The following is a 22,806-nucleotide window of genomic DNA, read 5'->3' as shown; positions in this document are numbered from 1 at the left end:
CGTAGGTTCTACTTGTCAAATATCAAAAAATGATAGCTTCAAAAGTAACATCTACCGAAATAGCGGGCTATTCAAAATAACACCTCTTATTGGAAAACCCTGTATATATATTAGCCAGGTAGCTATTCTCGTCCGTATCCTTTCCCGTTAGCAATAACAACTATATAATATATAATATGATATAGTTTACAAACAAACAACTAAACTAAACTTACAAACAATTAATATAATTATTCAAGAACATAATTTACGACAAGGCGATCATAGGTAGGAATTTTTTGATTACCAGTGTTTTTTTATTTATCTAATAATTTAAGAAATACAAATGCCAATATACCGAACCAATTGATAGTGGTATTATAAATTAAGTTAAAATTTGATATCCATAGTGATAGTGATAAGTAACTACTAACTTCCACCGATATATTTGTTTAATATTGTCTAACGAATGAACCCGCATAGGAACAATGTCCATAGTTCGTAACATGGTGATCCTATTGACCATATTTTAGCATACACCGTAGTACAATAACCTACATACAAAATGGTTATATTCAAAATATGTATAAATCAATCACTATTGTTAAAACGTTACGTTTAAATATTATTGAGTTTCTGGCGTAGGTTGTACATAATGTACATATCTGTAATTGTAGATATTTTCAAGCGGTAGTTAATCAAAATGGCTTAACCCTTTACGCTTTTGGCATATTCTGACAGTAGTTTGAAGTATTTCCGCTTTGCAATAAAATTCATATGAATGGAATATTTCTGAACGTATCCGAAAACTAGAAACTGCTATTGAAAGATGATGAAATATTTACTTTCAAATTTTATTATTAGAAATAAACGTATTTTTACATGTAACTTTTAAAAGTTTTTAAATATAATTTTTTTTAATTTATGAAAAAAGGGCTCACCTTAATTTTTTTTAACTAAAATTACTGATGAACACACACATTTACTAGAAATTTCATGATTTTTTTTTTCAAATTGCGGTCGGAATCTTTGGTTTCATGAAGGTGCTCATTTGAATAATTATATGATTAATTTCTATATTTGAATATAAAGCGTGGTATTTTCTCTTTCTAACACCGTTTAGATCATATTTTTCACCATGACAGTAAGGGAGACACAACGATTTCGATGAGACTTCACTTAAAATGGCTTTCACTCTGACCAGATCTGAAAAGACAGAAATTTCCCAACCTTCCTCTACATCCTCTTCTTCTATTTCGAAAAAGGGTATGCCATACTACCCATTCATGACAACATTTACCAGGAGCACAGAAAGCATGAAGAGGTATTAACATACGCACAATCTAATAAGAACCTACGTGCATTCATGAATGTCATCGATCTTATCGATAAGGATGTTAAATGAGTGAGTAGCTTAGTGCCTACGTAAAAGAGCAAGTACTTACTTACTCCGCCACATAATAAGCTTAGCACATATGGCAATAATGAATTCAAAGATGATTTACCTACCATAAACTCCCCGGAGCGCAGAGAGTTGGTCGGCTGATTTTGGAGTGTCGGTTCTGTTCTGAAGTTGTGTGTTGTGTGTTGTGTGGTTGGTCGGAGGCCGATGGGACGTGACGCAGTTGTCTCCACGCATCCTTCGGAGGCTCCTTCGTCGGCCGGAAGTAGCGCTGACACGTCCTTATCAAACTGCCTTACACGACTCCGCTTCGCCAACCTACCTAGATACGTGTGTCTTTCTACAGTGTGCTCACTAAATGATATTAGTTCGTGAGTATCGTATTATTTTAAACTTCCTTCTTTTGGTATTATACTAACGTGAAAAATCACGGGATATTATAATTTTACGATTGATAACAAATTGCAGGTTTGCAAAAAAAAAATCAGATACTTGAAAAATCACTAAACCCGACTTTACTTGACAAGTTAAACTTTAAATATGTGAAGAAAAGAAATACACATTTCAAATACGGAAAATATTACCAAGATTTATTTTATATTTAGGTACTTTAAGTAGGTACTAAAGAAATTTATGGAAAAGAAATCTGGTAAAAAAATTATTTATTTTTGGTACGACGGCACTTTAGGGATTTATCGCTTTGTTATAATCAGTTCCAATGTTAAAGGTGGCACTTAAATTCAAAGCAAATCCTGGGTCTAGAGTTCACTGAACCAGAGTAACAGACAGACACACAAATGAAATTAGTATTTTTCATTGATTTTCCAATTTTGGTTGAATTCCTTAAGCCGGAGCGATAATCATGAGGTCAATATAAATATTATGAAACCTTTTTATATGCCTAGATAAAAACTCATATACCTTTATTTGATTGTCATTAGTACCGGCTTAAATATATTATATAGGGTATTTTGAAAATTAGTGCAAAACGTTAGGTTTCGTCAAGTTCCAAGATAGGTAGAGTAAGTACCTACATTAACATTTTTTACTTGTCAAATTTTTGCTGTGCAAAGACTGAAAATATCTGCAAGTAGGTAACAGCCAAAAAAATCGTTTTAAGATTGAGTATAACTAAATTGAAAACTTTTTTATCTGTAAAATCTATATTATACCGGTTTATAGTCAATCCTTACTGTGCATCTAGTGTTAAATAAGTTATGCTACAATTCGAAAACTTAAATGAACTGAGGATGCATGATAACTCAACACAATGACAATTCAACACACCTTCAAAAAATGATATAAAGTCGTTAAAAGCGATAAAAAACTCACCTTTTAAACCTAGTATTTGTTTTAAATAAACATTTTTCATCACTATATATAACTTTTTAAAAAAGGTGTGTTGAATTTTAACTGTGTTGGGTTATCCGGTTACCCTTATCGACTAGATACCTACCTAACTACTACTAACATTCCGAGAATAGATTTTTTATGGTCATATTAATCGATTGCATTCAATCTTAATCAGTTTCCTCCCAAGCAGCCTATACTCCAGTGTCGAGTATGTCAAGACAAAAGACCGGGCCATGGCTATGATGTCTTCTGTGGATACTGTCTAAATCCTGCAGGAATTATTAAATCCTTATGAAATCATGTTCCTTTTAAGTACTTATGTATAGTCTTAAAGCTGAGCACAAGCATGAGTTCATTCTGATCTATACATTTCAACCACAATTTGATATAAATACACGGTAGATACAGGCAAATCCGATTTGAAAGTTTCGAAAAAAAACTGGTTTATTAATTCCATTTGAATTTAGATATGCAATTCTATGTATCAATAATTTTTTTAATGTTTTTTGTTTCATTTTTCAGCTTGCCAATAAAAACAAAATTTCTATTTTTTTCTATCCGGTACACCACTAAACAAGCAAGAGTCTCATAAAAATGATTTACTTGTACAGAGGTAAGTCACGTGAAAGTAGGTAAATTATCTATTATACCTATTACAACCATTATCATACCGAAACATCAAGATATCAAGACAGCAAGATACGTTGTGCAAAGCCATCAAAACATTGAATAGAGAGGGTATTGTATTTAGTCATTGGTCAAAAACATCAAAGTATCACGGTATTAGAACGTACCTACCACCAATATCGAGGTATGAAAATACGGTGCAAGGGAGTCGCTATCACACATATCAAGGCATTAGAACCCGGAAGGTAGATATATTACATACATGGCAATCACATAGTATTAAGGCATCGAAACCTGTTAGGTACATATACGCAACTATCACAAATTTCTAGGTATAAGAACGCAGTATATAGTATATGTAGTTATCCCGAATATCTAGGTGTTAGAACACTGTATTCGAGTGTGGCCACAACGAATATCGGTGTATCTTTCTAGGTATGAGAACACGACGTACGAACGTAAGTATGTATCATAAATACCAAAGAAGGATGTACACGTGACCGCGGACTATCGAGGTATCAAAACACGCAGACAGGAGCTGAATTGGAATGGCGGCCATAGCACTAACTACCTTCGGCAGTCGACGAGGCCATAAATCTAAATATACGGCCAAACAAAAGGGATTTAAAAACGTCCTCTTAAATAATTCGTCATTCAGAGAATGTCGCCACCGTCTCATGCGCGGGACGACTGCGCACTGCTCACTGCAGCCGGATCCGTTACAAACTTGCCTCTCTCAATTTAGAAAATAAATTTCTTAAAAGAATACAATTGTGGATATTCACATATACATAGGTTTTCCAACAAAAAAAATGTTTTAGTAAACATGCCGTAACATTTAACTTTATCACCAAAAACAGTACCTGCAAACGACCAAAGGTTGTGACCAGGGCCGACCGTGAGCCAAACGGCACCTGGCGCTAGTAAAAACTTCAAGGGCGCTGTGTTAGGTGTTAGGGTATTTATGAATTACTACTTGACTCTTTGATTCCTTGGCGGATTGGCAAATCTGGCTCTGAGCATCAAAACGCTTTCTTAAAATATATCACCACTCTTCAGAAAGTTAAAACATTCGTAATATATAAGTTGTTAATATTAACAATGTGATCATATTTCGGATTATAAAAATAGACGCGTCAATTTTAAGTTCCAGAATATTACACGGACATGGAGAGAATTACACCTAGTTTTTAGGGTGTTTAGTTGTGTGCTAGATAAATATCATATCGATGAAACGAAGGAAAGTAGAATTTTTAATCCTTATATTATTATTTAAAATAACTGCATTAAACGTTTCTTGGAATTTGGAATCCAGTTGCGATCAGTGCTATTTCCCTTACGTAAACTTGTACAGTCAGACAATAACCTCAGTAACTCAGTAATCCACGTTTTGAGTTAACAGAAAGTAGTAATCATGTTTTTTTTATTCTTGTAGGTTATACATGATATTTCATAATAAACCAAGTTTTTCGGATCATTCGCGTAATTACATTTATATCTGTAATATTCTCTCATTAAACATTTCACTGTTTTTCATTGTCCAAAGTATAAAATCTGAATAAATTAACAGAATAACAAAAAATGTATTGTGCAGTATTTTTAACTGTACCTACATGTACTCGTAGGTACACCACCGATATATGCTTTGTAACCCTTGAAAACTTACCACCAATCAAAATAAACTAAAGTGTTCATCTAATAAAAAATATCCCTTTTTTTAAATATTATCGCCAAAATTCCGTCAAACAAATAACTTTTCTAATGCGAACTTTATTTAGTACATACTTGAACGCTCAAAAATTTAAACCATAAAAAAATCATTTTTGTGGTGTGAAATTCTAGTAGTATATCTAGTTGTAGTTTTAGTAAGGTGTAATTTCATCCATGTATAATTTTGTCTGTGTGTAATTTTAGCATCGGCAGGAACATACCTACGTGAAATTCTCGTCTGTGTAATTTTGTACTGACATCGAAATTTCCATCCTGTTTACGATACATAAAAGTATCTTTTAGATATGTTTTTTCTCCAATTTTCTATCATTTCTATCCCCCATTCCTCTAACTTCACAATTTTTCCCAATATTGGGGGTTTCATAGATACTTTCTGAAATGTTGGGAGCCTTACTTGGTTAGCACATAAGCACGTACGTATTTTTAAAGAGTATTGGTACGAATCTGATTTTGTTATACATTTTATTCAAAAGCATGATTTTTTCAGTACAATTTAAAATCCATTAAAAACATTTTACCTAACTTACCTTATATAGGTGTCATCCCACCTCTTGTAGGTATATTGGTATGCTTTATCATCACGTACATATTTCTCGGGAATGTATGTTTTTTTTAATATATTAATAAAAACATTTTTGTGTACAAATACAACACCATAGTGAAATAATTTTAGTTTTTGAACGAGTAAATTGTTAAGTATTCATAATTTACTAATAATGTTTCTTTGCATAATCAGAAGTGAGTGTGAGTGAGTTTGTACCTTGCACTACGAACGACATCAAATCGAAGTTCAGATATTCAAAAGTGTGTCATTTGCCTATTATTGTTCGTCTTCCATTGTCTTTTGGTGTGTTCCACATTCAGGGCGACGGAAGCGGGACAGTGTCACTGCCATTTCCCATGCCTGCGAATGGTCACCGTCACCGCATTATATAAGTTCCTTCCTAACATTAGGCATCTACCTAAAGGCGCGATAAAAATCTGTTCAAACCTTTTCATAATGTTGGTTGGTGGCCCATTGTTACAAAATTCTAGGTTAATCATTATGAAATATTATTATTTCCTTATAATCTTTTCACTTGTCCCTTACGACAGCTTTGATGAATGCGTGAAAAATATGAATATTGAATATTGCTAAATTATTATGGATCATTTCGAATTATTTGTAATTCGGTTAAAAATGGGATTTCAAGCCATTAACGAAAGAATTGACAGGTGTCCTAATAAATTTTTAGTAAAATATGAATATATTATCACGATATCGGAATACGTTTTCTTAAAAATTCTAATATTTTCGCATTTCATCATTATATAATAATTAAGACAAATGCAGGTGCATTGAACACGTGTTCCGATATATTAGAAAGCTTTTAACCGGATTGCCAATAATTTGAAGAGATTCATAATAAATTAGCAACACCAATCATTTGTCTCCATTTATGTAAAGGTCAGGGTGTATATTACCACTTAGTTAACTACCAATTAGCGCTACTCGTCGATTAGCGTAACTACCTATATTATCTCTTTTACCACCTCTGGGTAACGCTTTTCGTCGATCAAAATGCTTGTTTTTACCTCCGTTTTAACCCTGTGATAAAGGTTACTAGACGACTAGTTATTCAAAAAAATTCTCAGAGATGGTGAAATAACCATATAGTCAACTTCATTGAATCTTATAAGAATGCCACTAAAATACCACATTGTATACGTAGTCACACAAATGACAGTATTTTAGGCGTAAAAATCATTGATAATATGTAATTTAACATGTGAACTTTGAACTAACACGGTAATTGGACCCGCAACCTCCCAATCCAAAGTTACTTGTGCTTACGATGAAATGTAGTGATTTGGGGAATTAAACCATAAAAAAGTCCCTCGAAGACTGACTTAAATGGCTTTTTTACAACATAAGTTATTTGAATCGGTGTTCGAAAGATATTAGATGTTAAAATGGCAACATTGGAACTTCATATTAGGTATTATTTAATTCCATTAAATGTCTTCAACTCCAAGCGTGGACTGAACCCTTAACCGTTATCGGAGAACCATAGATATTAATAAATTACATCGATATGTATATCTATGGTTTTTTGATTTAACGGTTCGGGGTAATGTAATTAAATAATACCTAATGTTAAGTTCCTATGTCGCTATTTTGACACCTAATATCGTTCAAAGATCAGTCTATTCGCACACCGATTTTATGTTGTAAAAATCTAGCCAAAAAAACTATTTCAAGTGAGTCTTGAAAAGGCTTTTTAGAAATAACCGTAATATATTTCAAAGCTGAAGAAGTGATAGGCATAATCGAAAGATTATTGTGAAACATTTTATTTTGATAATCGATTTTTTTTGTACTAGTTTTTTTTAGCATTATTTAGAAATATTTTTAACACCTTTATTTGTAAATTTTAGAACGATCAATAGAGGAAATGTCAAATATAAAAATAAATTAACACTTCATAACGAATTAGGTTAAAATTAACCTGTGTGTTTCACTATGTACGCCTAATAAAACAAGCCGTTTACAAGATATATATCTATTTTTTTAAGTGACACCTCACAAAAGTTCCCCTGTCGGCTGTACACTGAGACAAGGGAGTTGTGAAGCAGGTTAAGGTATGAATTATCTTTTGAAAATGTATATGCAACCAATTATTACAAATATTCATCTTAATAATTGAGGATATACATTTTTTCAAAGTACAATCCACAAAAACCATATTTTTTTTATTTTATTCCTTTCGCTAGGATCTCGCTTCTTTGGCACTTTCCTGCAAATGATTGCATCGTAGGTGGTATATGTGCGTGATATTTTGTATTATATATCGAGTTATGTGACAGATGTTGCATGTGGAATATTGTACAATGAGCAGGCCCTTGGAGACAGTATGTGAGACAATTTATAGGTCAAATGTACAAATCCGTGACAGCATCCTTTGACCCTGTTAGACGGTCACTTGCTGGCCATGTAGCTGGTCGCTGTTCACTGCTCACTTACTAAACGCACACATCATACTTGGAACGCATACATGGGACATAAGTCATATGGACATACCTACATGGGACTTATAAGTTACACACTTGGAACTTGAGACACATACTGGGACACCCTTGGACATACTGGCACACACACGCGCACATCTAGGTCAGAGATGCTAAATACATCACATGGAGACGGGCCATCGAGTACCGGGTATTGAGGTGTCACCATTGTTTAACTTAGTGCTAGAAAACTGCGCTAAAAGCTGCATACCTTCAACGAAGTGATACAATTATTAATATTGACTTTTTGATAATCTTTACACGAAAAGTAAGGACGAGTTGTTTTACAGAATTTGAATAAGTTAATTTTCGAGTTCTGTTATTATTTCAGTTTTGTGAAACAACTGGCCCATAGTGATATAATAACAGAACATGAATAGGACTTTCGCAGAACTTAAAAATTAACTTTAAAATGTGATGAACTGTTCAAATTTTGTGAAACAATCCGTGCTTAATCTTTTAAACGATGAAACGGTTACAATTCCGAAGCATCGTAACTGAAGTTTAAGAATCTTTAATAATAATAACGGCCTCCGTGGTCGATGGGTAAGGCTCTCGACTAGCAATACGGGGGTCCAAAGTAAATTTTATTTTTTAATTGGCGTTATTTAAGATTTTATTCATTTAAATAAAATATAATTTATTTGTGTTACAATTCAGAGTAGAAGATACTCCCAGTATCGCCCTGGTGTAAGATGACTATTCAGAATTGAAACGTTGCTTGAAATAGCTTTAGCCTTGTTTGGTGACCAGGTCTGAATAGCCAGGTACTCCCCACCTTCCTCTTTCTCATTTCCTTCCCGTCCTTACTACCTTCAGCCTCACAACATATTTCAATTGGGGATGCCATAGTACCTACCACTGGCTCAAAACGGTTGGGAGCAGTTAGGATTCTTGTGCGGTATTCAAATAATAATTTAAAAGAAAACGAAAACGAAGACAAAGAAATTTTAATATAGAAATTAAATCTAAACATTATTCTATCTTACTACCCACCCCCTGAAACTAAGAACTTAGAACTTATATTTAAGGACGGATTGTTTCGGAGAAATTGAACAATTCTTCAAAATTCAAAGTAAATTTTCAAGTTCTGTGAAAGATTTTTTCAAGTTCTGTCATTATTTCAGTTCTGTCAAGCAACTAGCCTATAATGATATAGTAACGGATGTTGTCTAGCCATTTACCCCATGGTTCGAAGTAAACATGTGTCCAATTGATATCTTGTACCTACGCTGTTAAACATAAACAAAAAATTATTTTCGCTATTTCCTTGTTGCATCCTAGCATATTTTAAAACACCCTTACCTCAAAATAATTATTTATTATTATGTAATTGGTTACTTGGGTAACTACTTATCACTGCGATCAACTATGAATTATGCAAAGGGCCTATGAACCTGTGCTGATAACAATAACCCGATGACTAAGTATCCACAATTCAACTGAATACACTTAGCATTTAACTGCATTAATTCTTATTATTCTCTTTGAATAATTAGATATCTCAATTGTTATTTTTCAACATAAGCTTTATCGTAAATTAATTCGCGAATAAATGTTTTCACACTTGCAAAGGGGATCAATCGTGAATTTCCATTTCAATAGGCTTTATATTAGCATAAACACTCAGATTATTTACTTACCTGAACTAGCTACAGGTATATTATCGGGATTAGATCCCTGCAAAGGTCAGTTAACGAACTAACAATAATGCCGTGTCGACCGCCAAAAAACTCTGTCTTTGCAAACACACTATTTGCTTCATCCACGTTTATATATCGTCTCACACACCATTCGGTTATCATTGACTCTTGACATGGCCCGACTCAAGTATTCGGTTTACTTGATAATGCCATGTCTTCTTCGGGCATCCCCGATTTCTTCTACACGAAGAAAAATGTGTATGGCGAATCTCTTCAAATCATTGGTGATCCGATTAAAAACGGGATTGCAGGCCGTTTCCTGATAAACTTTTAGTAAATCCTAATATGTCGAAATAATAATATATAATGATATATATTATTATTATATCATTATATAATTAATGATGAAATGCAAAAATATTAGGATTTTCATGAACATGAAATTCGTATTTTACTAAAATTTTATCAGGAAACCTGTTAATTCATTCGTCAAAGGTCTGCAATCCCGTTTTTAACCGTATTATCAATTATTTGAAGAAATTCTTAATACTTGATATGTTATTATAGAATCTTGAAATGGCCCTACCCAAGAATTTGGTACGCTTGATCGTGCCATGTCTTCTTCGGGATTTTCAATCTTCTACCATTCAAATTCGCGTCATACATTCTCCTTACCCTCATTTATTCGTTCATCAGCTCTACGTGTCCAAACCATCTAAAGTAACTCACATACATAGGTAGGTACTGAGTAAAGATAAAAATTGTTTACGATGTCAAATGAAAAATTCCCTTATAAACTTTTCCGGCTTACGCATATAGGTAGGTATTGTTCTAACCAAAGTACCTGCAATGTTGATCTAAGAACAACATATTGACATCATCTAACAACAAAACAATATGACTTCTACGCATTTTAAGACGTTTCTTTAACAACTGCTTTAGGTACCTACTGTGAAGGCAAAAGTTTTAAAATGTCATTTCATAATTTAGAAGATAACAACAACAGCGTTTAACGATCTATATGTTTGTTTGTTTGTCCCTTACAGACACTAACTAGCCGGCTGATTTCACGAGTGGTTTCAATGAGAGGAGAAGTCGGTGACGCCCAGAAAACACTTTACATTATCTCTACACTGGAATGAGATACGGAGTCGAATAAAATTCGATATAATGTAGTTTTTTTAGTCGTACCAATATTGTAAGTCGGGCACATGGCACGATCAAGTATAAAAAAGACTTATAAAAATTGAACTTTTCAATTCTTTAGAATAATACTATCTCCACTTGAAAAATAGACCCAGTTGTCAGGTATACTAGAATTCATAACATTACTCTAAACCGTTCATAACCCTGAGCAAAACCGGATACAAGTCAGCTAGTCAAGTATAAAAAAATAGCAAATATGAAGAAAAAAAAATCTGTATTGGGATGTTCCTCAAAATTGTATTTATTTTAATATATACCTATGTATGTTTTAAACGATTTTTTGTTCATTATTTAAGATTTATTTTTATCCACTGTAAAATTTATAAAAGGTAAATTAATTAATCAAATTTTACCAACAGTATGGCACTGTCGAACACAAATAATAAAACAGTAGATAGAAAATGAAAATGAGAAGCATTATACTTTATATAAATAATAATCAAAATTGAAATGTACTTGACAAGTAATTGACCAGCACTGACGAAAAGTGCATCAAATAAGTGTACCAACGCTATGTGAACCTACCTAACACTCCAATCCACCTAACACTCCAATCCACCTAACACTCCAATCCACCTAACACTCCAATCCACCTAACACTCCAATCCACCTAACACTCCAATCCACGCTACAAGTGGCCGCTCTCCTCATATAACGTAGGAGCGGCCTACCAATTGAGCTCAAATTTTTTCATTTATGTTAATTGATGTTAATTTAATTCAAGGTCAAGTTCGATTCAACTTTAAATAATATATGAGTGTAAAAAAAACTATCCGTGGAAGGTTTGCATAACTTAAATACATTATAATAAAGTCAGCGAGCTTTTCAGTGTTTTGAAATGCAAATTTGGCCACGCTCTTTTTGGGGAGTGTTATTTCCAGAAATAATGCGCTCGCCGCTGCTTAGATTAACAGGTCCATCGGGAATTAGTGGGTTAACACGATCCAATTCTTTATTTTCATATTGCATAATATGTTGAGGTTAGGATACTATTGACCCCGTAACACTATACCTGCGTACACCTTTTCGTGGTACGGTTTATTATGTTATGCTAATTGACACCGTTTTAAAAGGGATCTTCTTAATATTATTAGTTTTTTTTGATGTTTTTAAATGAGTCTTTTTCTAAAACTGTACATTGAATGGATCTGTGCCTTATGAATAAAGGTAACAAGCATAAATATGGCTTTGCAAGCGGGGTTTAGGTGTATTTGACGTAAACGCCAAAGTATTGTATTTATTTTGTGAATAATTTTATTAGATCGTAAAAAGGTAATCAAAAGAAATTGTCGCAAATAATCTTAGTTCATAGTAAACTCATGAAAAACCCAATTATTTATTAGTATACGGTTACATATTTTTCAAAAGGTAATTAACAATATTAGTATAATTCTAATTAGGCGAAACGACAGAAATAAAACCTCAATGTATCTATAGCACTTTTTGGTATTTATAATCTATACCCTTATTGGTAAAGATGGATCTAAATAATGATTTTACTTACAGCTTCACCTTAATACAGTTGTATACGAAAATCACACAAGTTATCAGCTCAGATAATAAGTCAATATACAGATTGGCCGTAAAAATCCTCTAGCAATTTTATTTACGTTTTCTAGAAAAAAAATTACAATTTATGTAATGTTTTTTCATTTCTTTTAATTGCGTACAATCTGTTAAAATAATCTATTTTCATAAAAAAAATAACTACCTACCCATCACGTCTTTTTCCCATAAGGGTGGGAAGAGGAGGACAGACCATCAAACAACTCGGTCTTGGCACACACTCCTTGCATCATTCACATTCATACATCGTCTCATACGTACTCTTCTGTAATTCTGACTCTTTACGTGGCCCGACTAAAATATTTGGTTCACCTGATGCCATGTCTTCCTCGGGCGTCCCCGACTTCTTCTAGCATTCACATTCGCGTCATATATTCTCCTTATACTCCTTACTCTACATGCATAAACCATTTAAGTTGTGCTTGCATTCTTTGCGAATCTCCGCATTATTCATACTATCATACGTGGTTTTACAACACTTACGCCTCAAGAATCTCATTACCTTAGCATTTAGTCAACTTTCATCCTTCCTCTGCCAACTCCATGCTTCACTGCAATACACCAGGGTAGGTATCAGCACTCCATTGTGGACAGCTAGCCTCGCTTCTTTGGACATTTTTGTTAGCGCCATTTGCGTTGGAGTTACCTGCATTTCCCTCTCCTTTCAATATCTCCGACAGCCTTTTCGTCTCTCGTAAACATACTTCCCAATAGTATAGAATAATAATGTCGATTAATAATAATGTAACATATATATTTATCAAGTTGACATAGTTAGTTCAGAACGTTGGGCATTTTATATTTATTGTATTAAATAAAGCTTCATAGATAATAAAGAAAGTTTATTACATTGAACGACAGTTAGTAAAAGGTTTTAATTACCTTTATACCATGTATTACCTATCTAAATTAGTAGCAGTCGCAATACACATAATACATGTAGTGCGAATCTAACCTAACCTAACCTAAGTTCCAGAATTTCCATGAATCAAGTATTAAGAATTAATGTTTTTTGGAATAACTTAATGAGTAAAACCTCAAATTGAAATATTTAATTGTTGAAGACAATATTAGGGATTCCTAAACGAAAATTTTAAACGGAAAAGATACGATCACATCTAGGACTCGAACCCAGGACCCTGGCCTTGCCTGGGCACGGCTCTACCAGAGAGTACCTGAGCTAATGGGAACCTATCTCCTTCGGTCATATTTAACTGTATCATACTTCGAATAAGGACTACCAACATTGTCTTCATTTTCTCACCGCACATTTTTATTGGCTCCTATCTTTACGTATGATCTCAAGATTCAATTCGAACTTAATGCAATCTAAACTAAAACAGTGTCTTAGATAAATATATCTTATTTTTATTTTACAGGACCCAGCAAGACAAGGGTACTAGGGAGTAATCGCTAATATTATCTTCAAAAATTAAGAATTAAAGTATTTCAATTCATAATAGACACAGCGCCCTTGGTGTGATTTTCACAAAAACTGCGACATACAAATTATTTATTATTAGAGTTCGACAATAATACATAATTATATTAGAACGTAGTTTATGAACTATATTTTGAGGTTTAATGTTTAAATCAATCATTAAATCACTTACTTCTTCAATAATTACAAATTTACTTTGAGGCGTCGTTTTAACTTAAATAAAACAAGTAACTTTGTATTCACCACAAACTGGATTGCAGGCCGTTTCCTGATAAACTTTGTGTAAATTCATAATATATCGGAACACGTCTTCATGCACCAGCGTTTGTCTTGGCGTTCGTGTTCCGACATCCTGATAATACATTGGTATTTTACTAAAAGTTTATCAATAAACCTATCAACTAGATCAGGATTTTTTTAACCGGATTATGATTTGAAGAGATTCTTAACAAATTAGCAATACTATTTTTTCTCCTTTTATTATTATAAATAATAACCATTAATCATGTAAATATAACAATATATTGTTTATTTGAACCATTGTTGAAGATGTAAGGCAACTGGTGAGACCACGATGGGATGATACAACGTTTCTTTAATTAGGTAGATGATCGTGTCAAGCTGTTAAATGATTTTGATCGTTTTGCCAGATTCAAGACTTCCAATTGCTCCCACGTCAAAGGCAAAAGTACTTACAAGTCTAACGTTGCTTTAAATACTATTTTAAAACGATTTTCTTTTAAGCTTTAGTTGTATAGAATTTAGTTTTAGGTAGGTTTATAAATTTTTAATCTATGCTTACTTGAATGGTACAGTAGAATAACATTTCGCAACCGGTCTTAAAAATCATTCAATTTTAATTTTTAAAATTGGTAAGTACTTATATGTTGAGTTTGATTACACACATATTTTTTTTTGGTCCATAACATGCAATCTGTAATCTAGCGAAACATCATGTGCTCAATATGAAGCACGCAACTTTGTATTCATTCTCCGCAACATAAACAAGTCGAATAATTTTTTAGAAGATGGAATTAAATTTTAGATTTGGTTTATCAGTTGGATACCTTCCCTTGAAAGAAGGAATAAGATTTACACAAACCACGACACATTTCTTAATAAGATATAAAACGTTTTTAATCAATTATAAATATTACAGTTCACGGAGAAAACTTACTGTTATCAAATAATGTAAATTTATTCTGGTCAAAAATGGGAATGCGGGCCTGAAACGAATGAATTGAAAAGTTTGTAACAAAGTATTAGTCAAAAGCAAATGTTTTATGCGGACGATGGAACACGTGTTCATACAAATACTGACATACATATATATTATATCATTATTTATAGTTATCTGTTAGGAAAAGGAAACGTATTCTGAATGATAATATTTTATCATTAAGTTAGCATGCTGTCAATTTTTAACAGGATCATTTTACCCGTTTAGAAACCGCTAACTTTTAATTTACAATTATCTAAAAAATGTATTACCTATTTACTTATAATCAGATAGGCAAGTACTTATATCTCTGCACGGTATGATGGTAGGTGATTTTCACAAAAGACGGCGCAATAAAGATCAGTAATACTAGTAGGTATTAATTACTTCAATATTCTCAGGATTTTGATTAAATACTTTTTTGTGAGTGGCTTACCTGAAAAAATACGCAATGCATGTCCTAACACAAAATGATTATTATCTACATAATTCATTATGTTTTTTGTTATAATTTTTATAAAACAGGTATAAGACAAGAATTATTTTTAAGTAGTTAACAAAAATTGTGAATTTTGTTTAGCACTTTCTACCTGTTAATAATGTATGTAACTACACTCTCAAATATATATATTTAAAAATTACAAATATACTAAAATAATCAATGCTCTCCTATAAAGCTGGTTCATGTTTTATGACACGCATTCAATGAAGAATTTGAAGGAACAGAAAAAAATTACTTATTTAAATGCAGTTTTCCAAAATAATGAAATCCGATGTTTTGCTTGGATATTCTTTATCATCTCAGGTCTTCTTCTTATTGGAAGAGGCTGTACGGTAAAACTAGCAAGTTAAATAAAGCTCATTTTAAGATAAGTAGGTTTAAATATAATGCAAGGGTTTTTCGAATATACGACGAGTTTTTTTTGATACTCCGCTATTTCATCTTATTTAGACGACATGAATACAAGTTTAGCTTTTAAATTATAAGCTTTTTTAAATGTTTTAATTCGTTTATTTCACACTTTGCTTTGTGACATATTAACCTTGTCCACCAGGATAGGACCAGATTTGTCTTGGGGCGAACAAAATATAAATAGTGTGTATTGCTTTGGTGTGTTAGGTAGTAGTATTTTTTTGTACAAGGTAAGTGTGTCGATATTTTGGAAGATAAATCAAAAACTGATAATATTAATAAAAGTGTGTCATTTTATTTTATTCAATTTATAATTATTGTAATTCGTATTTTATTTCATTATATGTATAGCAATATGATATATAATAACACATATACAACGCACCAATGGAAAATAATGCCATCAAAAGAAATTTGTAGAACAAAAATAGAACGGAACCTTCAGTCCTATACTATTCTCCCCCGGTTACTGCGGGGGAACTATATACAACGCTCACAAACAGAAACAGAAATTATAAACATCTTAACTATTTACAAATTGGAAACTATTACACAAAACAATCAACCTTGAAAGTCCCTTGACTGATGGTAACATTTAAAACAATTATTTTATTATATATAATCTGTATACATTTTTCGTTATGAGTGCCTTATTGGCGAGAGGAAACATTTCTGTTCACTTCCACAATCCACAACACAAGTTTAGTAATGTTCTCTTTAAAATACAATCTACCACTCGTGAACAGGGCGATGCAGCTACATTCAAGTGAAACCATCTGACAGTTGTACTAAACAAACACATCTCTCTGAAATGAATAACGAATAAGACATAGAAGGGAACCCTTAGCTACGAGTGACATTCAGTTCTACGGTCACAGTAGTCACAGCAAAATAAAACCTTCATATTACACAAATTGATTGCGGTCATCACTACAATCAAATTCAGTATCACATTTTTCGTTTACCTATCTACGTTTAAGTACTCAAATAATGTATTCTCAAACAGTTAAACGTGCATCCATCGTTACACATTGAATATACACGGAATTTATCATTCGTCAGAAAATAATAACCATGGACCTTTATACATTTTCTTTAAATTATCTGACACTCGATGTTGACTTTAAAAACACAAACATTTTATTATGATTACCAATTTATATTATTTAAACTGATTTTAATGAAACTTAGAAAAAACATGCTTATCTTAGTTTAGGGTCAAATTCAATAATTGAACACATTCAATGCATAATATTACAATCATGCCGCTAAACTTTAGGTATTTCATTTGCAAAACATCATTTTCCATTCGGAATGATGGACTTAGCATAATATTGTATTTATTTAAAGTTAATAAAAATGCTATAGGTAAATATGTGTGGTCGACAACATGCACGGAATCAACCGTCTGATTCTGGTCAATTATCGTTAATAAAATATTCTTGTAGGTACGGTAATATTAACAATAATATTCCCCAAAAATAAGTTACTTGACATCACAAAAATATATTAAGACAATACAAAAATATTTAATTTAAAATAACACAAGATACAGTAGGTATTCATAATGCAATAAAACTTTTTAGTACGGTTTTATGTAAGGAAATATTTTTTTGGAAAAAATGCTTAAATAACAGATTAACCAAAAGCCACCATCAATGTGTATAGTGAGTAATAAGATGTATCAATGCAAATAATACGTAAGTGATTGGCTTTTACAGCGTTAAGAAATATTAAACTTTCGAGAGAAATTACTATTCAAGTTTTGTGATCACTTGGTTCCATGAGTGTATATTTTTACGAGAGCAAACAATTGTTTTACATTACACAGTTTTTTAAAATAAAATATTATTATTTCGACTGGTAGTACGTGTACTCATTTTGTTGATGCAGAGCAACAAAATAATAACATTATAGTGACAGTTCAGCTAAATATACAGAGATACAAACATCGTAAATAATAAATTAAATTTGACAGGACGATTGAGATAAATTGTTAGAATACCTTTGAAACTCCTCCACAATTCTAAGAACTCTCCTAACATTACGCAAAAAAAAGAATCACTTAAAATACTTTAAAGATTTATTCATGTTCAGCACTAAATCCCGAATCATTGACATAAAAAAATATGATATCTGTTTGTCGTTTCTATTTTGCCGGACATAACGACATTTTTTTGTATATATAATTTAAAAATCTTCAGTATAATAAATTATCTACACTTATAGGTGGCAAGATTAAAAATCATTGTAATAACAAACAGTGAATTTTTTTTTTAAATATGAATTTGAAAATGTCAAGGTTTTGCACATTTTGGGGACATTTGAAAGATATTCTTACAGTTTTTCAGCGAAAGTTTTCAAAATAAAATAAGAAAGTAAGAGACAGCTAATAGCTACGTTATAATTATTTGTGTGGACTGCGTTTAAATAAAATTTCCTAATCACGACTTTGATCATACGAACACAAAATAGCGGTCACCCTTTACAAAGTGCAAACATTCCAGCAGGTAGGTATTAGATTAGCAACACCCACACCACACTGCGCTGGCCGAATGAATCCAGCTAAAAACTAAAAAGAAACATAATAACTGCCGTTAAGAATAACTAAACATTAAATATTCGCCTATCGAATGTAAGACTAGTTTGGCCAGGCTTCTGAGAGAGGCTATTTCTCATCTGTCCTCTGTCTATCTCATCTGACCAACATCCTGAAGTCTTCCCTCGCAAAACATTTCCTCGTAAAAACATAAATTGTAAACCATTTAATAACTGACTCAATGTGCAATATAATGCAAAAAAAATGTAAATCAGAAACGTAATACTATTTATATACAAAACACACATTAGACCGTTCCGTTAAATTTAAAATAAAAAAATTATCTACCTTTGAAATAAAATAAATAATTTGAAATGATAAAGAAAAGATCAGAAAACAAACAGTACTTAGTAAAACATTTGTAGATTATTTTTATACCTAAATTGCAAATAATAACTTAAAATCTTCACGGGAAATGGTTTTCCTAGTTGAAAATAATCGCTTAATGTTTTCAAATCCCCGGGCGCGAGAACGCTCGGGGACTGCTCTATCGTAACGTGTTTCGTTCAAGTAATGCCGCTTATAAGGATCTTTACAGGTTAAATAATAATCTTAACATATTTTGGTTCGGTACTTTTCATCTGGCCTAAGCTTAAACACTTTTATGTCCTTACTCGTAATGGGCATGTTCAATAAATCTTAAGTATTAAAAAAGTCAACAATGTTCTACTTTCACAAACGAAATCTGACAATTGTACATTTATTATAATGTTAGGTACCTTATATTTACATCTTCCTTATTTACACCTTAACTATGACTATTCGTCTTTGTAAAAAGTTTATATATCAGTTTATTATATTATCACGTGAAAGTACCGATTACGGTCACGAAATTCAGTCAGCCTGGGCCCCACTGATTATGGACAATATCACTCTCGCTCCAGGTAGGATCGTAGTACCTAGGTATTCCCTCCGTAGCCAGTTGTATGTACACTGTACAGTCGCAGTCGCCTCGGATCACCCACCCGCCCTTACACTTGGCACCACGCGAGGCTTCAATATGAGTCCTCCAGGTGTCGGGGGTGGGCCGGCACTGGCGGCTCGGGTTGCCGAGTTCTCGCCGCGGGTGTGGCTCGCACAGGATGTCCATTGTGCCTCTTGTCCCCAACATCAAGTCTCTTGTATCGTATGTATACATTTACACAAAGCTTATCGTTTCCCAATGATAATGAAATAGATGTTATCTCGCGAGACGTTCGCGAGTTGCGAGGGCGGGACCGAGGAGTGTCGGGTCGCACGCCCTCGACAAGGCAGAGGAAACAGGCAATCAGCGCGGGTAAAGCTTTACGGAGACAAAGTAATGCGAGGATTGGCGCTCACCTGGCGGGCCAGGGCCAGGGGGGTGCGGAGGCGCGCTACGGGTTGTTATCGTCCGGGCAGAGGAAGTGTCTGTCGAGGGGCGCCCAGCAGGCTAACTGTTAGTGGGCGGCTAGCTGGTGGCCGGCCATGGCCTGAGGGGACAGCATGGGCGGGCTGTGCGAGTGCGAGTGGGAATGAGGGCCCAGGGGACTGCCGTGCATGTCGTGGTGCCCATAGTGCATCGGCGCATTCATCCCGTCCATCATGTCCCCGCCCAGCGTGTTGGGCGGCGTCATTCGTTTCTCCTTCTGCCGCCTGTTGCAGAACCAGACCCTCACTACTTCCTTCTCGAGTTGCAGGCTGTCCGCGAGGGAAGTGATCTCCTGCGCTGACGGTTTTGGCTGCTTGTGGAAATGTTGCTCGAGCGCTCCCTTCACCGATACCTCTATACTGGTGCGCTTTTTCCTCTTGCGCCCTTGTGCGGCTATCTTGTCGATGCTCGTCGGAGATCCCGTTGTGGAATCGGCTTCTTCCAACCACTTTTGCAATAGAGGCTTCAGTTTGCACATATTTTTGAAACTTAGTTGCAATGCCTCGAATCTGCAGATTGTTGTCTGCGAAAATACATTTCCATAAAGAGTGCCTAGCGCCAAACCCACGTCCGCTTGGGTGAAGCCGAGCTTGATACGGCGTTGCTTGAATTGCTTCGCAAACGCCTCTAAATCGTCGGAGGTTGGCGTGTCTTCCTCTCCACTGAGGTCTCTCTCGGGAGGCATGTGATGGTGGAGCGCGGGGGAGGGCTGTAGGTCTCGCAGAGACGGGTGCAAGGGCCCGCCGTGTTGGGAGTGAGCCGGGTGCCCGGGGTGCAGCATGCCGTTGACGGCGTGATACTGCAGGGGGGAGCCCCCGCCGTAGTGCGAAACGACGGGCGCGTGCCAGGCGTGCGGGCTGGCCACGGGCTGCTGGTGGTGGCGCTCGGGCAGCGGCTTTACGTCCGCGTGCTGGTGGTGGTGATGATGCACGGCCCAGGGGTCGGCGGGGGGCAGAGCCGCCCAGTGGCCCAGCCCGGGCCCGTGCCCACCCACGTGCCCCGGCGAGCCCTGGCCGTGCCCGGGGTGGTGCAGGTGGTGGTGATGCTGGTACTTCATCTCCGTGGCGTCGGCCGCGGAGCGAGGGCTGGCGGCCGAGGAATGGTACCCCCCGGGCAGCATGCCGAGGCCATCCAGGTCTCCGGGCGCCGCGCTCATGTACGTGGTGGCCGCCATCGCCCCGTACCGCAGCTCCGCGGAGGAAGGCGTCTTGTACGTTTCGAAGGCTCTCGCAAGCCTTCCGTCTCTTTGTGAAAAATCTATGATATCGCTTTCTGAAATTAATTGTCACAGATGGTTTTGCCGACCGTCGCTCATGTCGTAGCATAAGGCGGGACGGCTAGAACTGAATTATCACGTCTACCGGCGGGCGAATGTACCTGCCTGCACTGTACCATCACACGTCACGCTCAGAACAGCGAACAGCACTGACAACACTGGGCACGGACACTCGCGATGACAGGAGACACGGAGGAGCACTGCACTGTCAGACAGTGTAACAGACAGACTGTACTGTGTGTACGGGTACGTGTGCGCACTGCGGACTGGTCGTGTAGCTGCGTAGCGCGCGCGCTCTCGACTCTGACTGAAGGCGGCGGCCGTCGGCAGGCTCTCCGCGGCGCTGGCCTCTCTGGCCCCGCCCGCCCGCGAGGGGTGGGGAGGCCCGCCAGCCCATTGGCCCTCTGCACCGTGACGTCACACCGCGTCCCTCCCATTGGTCCGCCGGCCCGCCGAGCCGGGGGTAGTTCTCCGGGGAAGGGGTCGGGGCTCTGCACTGAGCGAGCTCTGTCGCTTTGGATTAAATGAATTCAATTCAATGAAAATCTCTCCCATCCACTGAAATTAGTACAGAACACTGGAGATATTTTAGATTATGAAACTCTTTTAATAAGAAATAAAAACAATTATTTCATTAAAATGGCACTTCATATCATAAGTAACAGCACAAACAGGTTATAATTGGATAAAATACGTTACTATGTCCAATGTACAATGTACCCGTCTGCGAGCACATCGCCGCGACAAACAAAGAAAATAATGACAATGTGCCGATTTAAAAAGCAATTTTCCGCGGACTAATTTGCCTACCCCCCGAGCCTTGCGCCCCGTGCGCCCGCTCTACGACAAACAATGCCAGTCCCACTTACCTAATACTAAATAGACACCACAACATCATTCATATTCACCGTATCTCACAGTATAGACTGCAGACTGTAGATCCTACATAAAACATCTCCATATTATCTACATTATATCTGCGTAATGTTCGTGTTTCACGGAATAAATATGCATGCTTAATTTGGAGATGAGATACAAATAAATCAACATGTTTTTTTTACATTATGGTAAACAATTATGTTTATGTGTGCCACCCTTTTGTAACATACCTAATCATATTAAAAAAATCGTCAACTAGTTCATTTGATCTTGTTTGAATCAATTATTTATCAAGTGGTTATTTTTTACTCGCAAGGGGTGAATAAATAAATATCTACATATGACTTCAAAATTGCGTTGGTTTTTTCTTAAGTACTTATTATTGATTTTTTTAAATTTTTCATAATTATTTAATTCGTTAAAATTAAAAAGAATAAACCACCATAAGAATAAAATAAGATAAATCATTATATAAACTTAAACTAAAATAAATAATAAAATAATAGGCAGTCAGATTTAAAACAGAAAAATATT

At 35.2% G+C, this 22,806-nt stretch overlaps 1 protein-coding gene across 1 annotated transcript; it reads right to left on the bottom strand.

Moving 5' to 3' along the window:
- Positions 1 to 16,401: 16,401 nt before the first annotated feature.
- Positions 16,402 to 21,686, bottom strand: vvl (ventral veins lacking). The gene has a single exon (XM_089634661.1). It carries the CDS (start codon positions 21,289 to 21,291, stop codon positions 20,146 to 20,148), a length of 1,146 nt encoding a protein of 381 aa, XP_089490787.1. The 5' UTR covers positions 21,292 to 21,686; the 3' UTR covers positions 16,402 to 20,145.
- Positions 21,687 to 22,806: the final 1,120 nt, after the last annotated feature.

This window comes from Hesperophylax consimilis, chromosome 1 (assembly GCF_061612785.1).
Source record: "Hesperophylax consimilis isolate HC1 chromosome 1, BYU_Hcon_1.0, whole genome shotgun sequence".
Classification (NCBI taxonomy): domain Eukaryota; kingdom Metazoa; phylum Arthropoda; class Insecta; order Trichoptera; family Limnephilidae; genus Hesperophylax; species Hesperophylax consimilis.
Note: the sequence above shows the minus strand (reverse complement) of the source record. Positions and strands in the feature narration are given on the sequence as shown.

Coding starts and splice junctions, on each gene's coding strand:
- vvl (XM_089634661.1), bottom strand. CDS start 21,291: ATGGCGGCCACCACGTACATGAGCGCGGCGCCCGGAGACCTGGATGGC.